Below are 2,974 nucleotides of genomic sequence, written 5' to 3'. Positions count from 1 at the left end.
TAGCACACAAGGGGATGTTTTCAAGGTCAACATTTTAGAAAACAATATCTAAAAATGAAGAATTAAAGTGATAATTTGCGTTATCCAATAAAAGGAGAGGACACGTTTTGCTTCATAGCAGAAGATTTGCTTCATGAATCAGAGTTGGATAACACCGTTAGTTTTTGAACACAGTGTGTCAGTAAGACTAAAGGTGCTCCACTTTAGCATACTTGGGGATCGTTTGGTATGAGGTATAAGAAGGTATAGGGGTGGTATAAAAATTTAATACCACCTTAATATTCTATTTGGTTAGCAAACCAGGTATAAGTTATCCCGGTGTTAATTTTAACATCGGGATAACTTATACCTTACAGAGGGTGGGGTAATTAGCACCGGTATAACTTATACCTTCTTCTTAGAAATTATACGATTGTCATTCTTAATACAACATACCAAACAGTGAATAAACAACAATCCCAACATAACTAATCCCAGCATAACTTATCCCAACATAACTTAAACCGGCATATATACCGGGATAAGCCCTATTCCAACCAAACGACCCCTTAAGGGACTAAATATGCTCAGGGTTATATTTGAGGGACTAAAATATACCTACTCTCAAAGATAAGGGACAATATTGATAAAAACTCAACAAATAAAAATCAATGTGATTCTTAAATATATTTTTTATATAACTTTTTCCTCACATGAGCTGTAAAAGCCTGAAATATCAATATCATGCACTACACCTTGAATTGTGACATCTTGATCACAGAAATGTCCCATTAGGAAGAGCTACCATCTAATCTAAATGGTAAACTTTGGCGAGGTAGCTTGTAAAATGTCCGGCATTGTTAATCTCTCAGCTGATTGATGTAATTTTCTTTTTCTTTTGATTCTATCCTTGGAAATATATTGAAACATCCAGAGCAGGGCGTGCAAATTAATCAGAAGCAGCTTTCTTCAAACTTGCAACGTACGTCAAATATATAGTCCACGCATAGGAAAATGAACTATTAATCAAGGGCTGCCAAAGAACATTACCAAAATATTAGACTGATATACAAGGAGTTGAAGTGAGCATTTTTCTAATGAAGCAAGACTATCTATGAAATGTGAATACCTGCAAATGGACAGGGATTACTTTATATGTCAAGAAATCACACATTGGCCAGTACATAAGTCCCTTAATCATTGTCGGGAGCAGGTCGCGCTTCAACCTTGCAGCGATTTCTTCTCCATTCTCACCTGAACATTACCAACAAAAAAAAAAGATTCAAAGAATTGTCAAAAAGAAACGACAACCATCTTTTGTGGTACTGAGTTCTATCGCTGCATTACATATGCAGTGGTTCACAGTATCATACACTAATCAAGAAAATAACATAATTGGATAACTATTAGAAGAGTAAGAATTATACAGAAACCAAACGAAACAAATGTGTACCTTGTAGTGCGGCATTGAAAGAGAAGAAAGCAGAATTAATGAGAGGCCCATAAGCAAACTGTCCGATCAACAATTTCTTCAAGGTAGAAACTACATCTCTCTTTGGTAATACCCTCCCCATATAGTTAAACCACAGATGTTGTGCTGTTCCTAAGATGATCAATCCAAAACCAGCCATACGTAGAGTCCTTACTATATCTAGAGAATCCGAAGGCGACATTGTAATCACCTGACCAATATAAATCCCATCATTATACCACCAAAAAAGATTCAAACTTTACTCAAATTTTCAAATTTCCGATCAGATCAAAGCAGTAAAATCATAAATAACAACTACGACTATGACACAATTCTGAACTTGTTAGGATCGGTTACAGAGATGGATGTACTGTATAGTTTCAAATATTAACTGAACCTAGTATTTTTGACAGTACGCATAATATTTACTATGTGAAAATTACAAAACCTTCAACAAATATTAACTTCTAAACCCATGATTGTAAAAGTGCAAAGGCACGCTTCAATGGTGACCGGTGAGAACATAAATATTCAACCTATCAAATTTAAATATCGAATACATCTCTGACCGGGTATGATCATCTATTCATCTAGCTATATTAATTCCGCTCTATTTGAACCTGTTACATGCCAAACACAAATTTAAAAAAAAAAATCACAGAATTGAGGAAAACGAGAGTACCTGAGAAGTAACATCGGCAGCAGCATATATAATAGCAGAAGAAATAGATTTGGTGATGATTGGACGAGACTCAAGAGCTCCCAAATACCAAGCCAAGAATCCCATCTTGGTATTTGCACATTCAGAAGATTTGCGAAGAAAAGTTGGAAATGAAAGAAAATGAGGTTTAGGGACTTTAGTTGCAGCAGTGTTCATTGATCGAGCAGAGTAAGCTCTGCATTGTTGATAGTGAGAAGCAAATTGAGACCCAGAAATGGGATTGGAAGAGAATCGAAACTTTGACTGATGAACTATGCTGCGTTTGGCTAGCTTGGCGATACCCATTTTTTTTCTTAATTCAGAAGGTTCTGTTTTGTGGTTTTTCCTAGTCTTATGGAAAAGGTTATATAGACTTTTGGGGAACCAAAAATGGCGGGGATCTGCTTTTTAAGGATGCTGGAAAAGAGGAGATTGCTGACTTGCATTGTTATGTTTGGCCCTATAAGATTGGATTAATTACACATCCCAATTTTTTAGTTGACTTGAATTTTTGTTTGCTCAATTCTCCTTTAATTTGATTTTCAATCTTATCCCAAAGATTTCATCTAATTATAGGAGTAATATTGAAAAGAAACATGCTTTGGCACTCACGTATTGATTATTCTGAAAAGACCTAAAAATGCCAATCAATTAACATAAATGGCCTATCTATGCCATCCGTTAAAAGGTCGCCCTATTCATGCCACTAACGTTATACTTTTGGCCTATTTATGCCACTAACGTTATACTTTTGGTCTATTTATGTTATTGTCGACTAACAATTCCATTTTTTGATTTTTAAATAATAAGAATTAATTTTTCGA

At 35.1% G+C, this 2,974-nt stretch overlaps 1 protein-coding gene across 1 annotated transcript; it reads right to left on the bottom strand.

Moving 5' to 3' along the window:
- Positions 1–389: 389 nt before the first annotated feature.
- Positions 390–2,470, bottom strand: LOC107811328 (protein SYM1-like). Its single transcript, XM_016636231.2, has 4 exons — positions 2,133–2,470; positions 1,433–1,661; positions 1,109–1,233; positions 390–1,012 (listed from the first exon to the last, which is right to left on the bottom strand). The coding sequence occupies exons 1-4, from the start codon at positions 2,454–2,456 to the stop codon at positions 929–931; spliced, it is 762 nt and encodes a 253-aa protein (XP_016491717.1). The 5' UTR covers positions 2,457–2,470; the 3' UTR covers positions 390–928.
- Positions 2,471–2,974: the final 504 nt, after the last annotated feature.

Source organism: Nicotiana tabacum, chromosome 16 (assembly GCF_000715075.1).
Source record: "Nicotiana tabacum cultivar K326 chromosome 16, ASM71507v2, whole genome shotgun sequence".
Classification (NCBI taxonomy): Eukaryota; Viridiplantae; Streptophyta; class Magnoliopsida; order Solanales; family Solanaceae; genus Nicotiana; species Nicotiana tabacum.
The sequence above is the reverse complement of the archived record's forward strand: the minus strand, read 5'-3'. Positions and strand labels throughout refer to the sequence as shown.

Coding starts and splice junctions, on each gene's coding strand:
- LOC107811328 (XM_016636231.2), bottom strand. CDS start 2,456: ATGGGTATCGCCAAGCTAGCCAAACGCAGCATAGTTCATCAGTCAAAG. Junction 1,234..1,432: donor TTTCAATGCCGCACTACAAG/GTACACATTTGT, acceptor GGTAATGTTCAG/GTGAGAATGGAGAAGAAATC. Junction 1,013..1,108: donor TAATCCCTGTCCATTTGCAG/GTATTCACATTT, acceptor GTTCTTTGGCAG/CCCTTGATTAATAGTTCATT.